The 1,349-nt window shown below is 34.5% G+C and overlaps 1 protein-coding gene across 1 annotated transcript; it reads left to right on the plus strand.

Moving 5' to 3' along the window:
- Positions 1 to 244: 244 nt before the first annotated feature.
- Positions 245 to 975, plus strand: SARC_02626 (hypothetical protein; the record flags this gene model as incomplete). The annotated part of the gene is made up of 2 exons (XM_014303596.1): positions 245 to 831; positions 916 to 975. The coding sequence occupies exons 1-2, from the start codon at positions 376 to 378 to the stop codon at positions 973 to 975; spliced, it is 516 nt and encodes a 171-aa protein (XP_014159071.1). The 5' UTR covers positions 245 to 375.
- Between the last annotated feature and the right edge of the window lie 374 nt (positions 976 to 1,349).

Consider the following 1,349-nt stretch of genomic DNA (forward strand, 5'->3'; position numbering starts at 1 on the left):
ACTCATTGCTGTATGTACAATATTGTACATACATAATAATTTATTTATTTAAAAAAAACCAAAATACAAATTCAATGTTTTTTATAATAATAATAAAAATGCATGCGTGAGGGTGTACAATTTTTTATTTATTTTGATAAAACAATAAAAATATGTATGTATTTATCTATTAGTCACAGGGCTCATATTCAACACTTCTTAGACGCTATTAACAGCTGAGTTGTGGCGGCGCCATCAGATATTAGCGGTCGCTGCATTAAACCGTGAGGAATACACCAGAGTAGTTAATCCACCCCACGACACCCAGAAATAGACTATATAGACTACACACTAAACACTAGCAGACGGAACAAACTCAGATAGATTCACTGCAAGATGCCTTTTGTAGAAGTGAGTACGACACCCCTTGAGAAGGTGGCTTCGGTTGGCTACGCTTTGTACAAATACTTCGCTCCACAGAAGAGACACCCGGTCATACTCAATGAATTCACCACAGACGACAAAAAGAACAAAACAATTAAAAAAAGCAAGGAAAAGAGGCGCAAGAGTATCTCCAACAATCTGTCACGGTCAGACTCGAAGGACTCGAAGTCAGGATCGGCAGGGTCAGACACACAGGCGACGATGACAAACCAAGCTGTGACAGGATCAGGGTCTCTTGACCTGGGGTCCGATGCAGCTCAGTCCACCCCAGAGACTACGGAAGAGCAACTGGAGGAGTATGCAACAGATCTCGAGATAGCCAAGAACCTCAACAAGAAGATTCTGGGTGAACAGGGCAAGTTCCTTAGTTATGACGGGGCCAAGGTCGATTACGCAGCGCTAGCAGAGGTGTGTCTAGTGTGTCTATATGGCATCTTGTGTGAGTGTAGTTCAAAGAGCAACAGATTTTATAAGTGATGATTGCTTATTTAGAACAAGTGTCACTTGCCATGTCGTAATACACCCAATGTGACTGATCATGAGCTGTGCTAGCAAATTGGTTTCTACCGCGCCTTTGACACATAAATAATAGTATATAGATATTGATATATATATATATATATATATATATATATATGTGTGTGTGTGTTGTGTGTGCGTGTATGTATATGTATATGTATATGTAAATATATATAAGTATATGTATGTGTATCTATAGGTATATATATATATATATATATATATATATATATATGTATATATATATATATATTTATATATATATATATATATATATATACGTGGGTGTGTATGTGTGTGTTTGTTTGTTTATATATATATATATAAATATACACATATATATATCATATATATATATATATATATATATATATATATATATATATATATATATAATATATAATATA

The sequence above is a fragment of the Sphaeroforma arctica genome (genome assembly GCF_001186125.1).
Source record: "Sphaeroforma arctica JP610 unplaced genomic scaffold supercont1.120, whole genome shotgun sequence".
Lineage (NCBI taxonomy): Eukaryota > Ichthyosporea > Ichthyophonida > Sphaeroforma > Sphaeroforma arctica.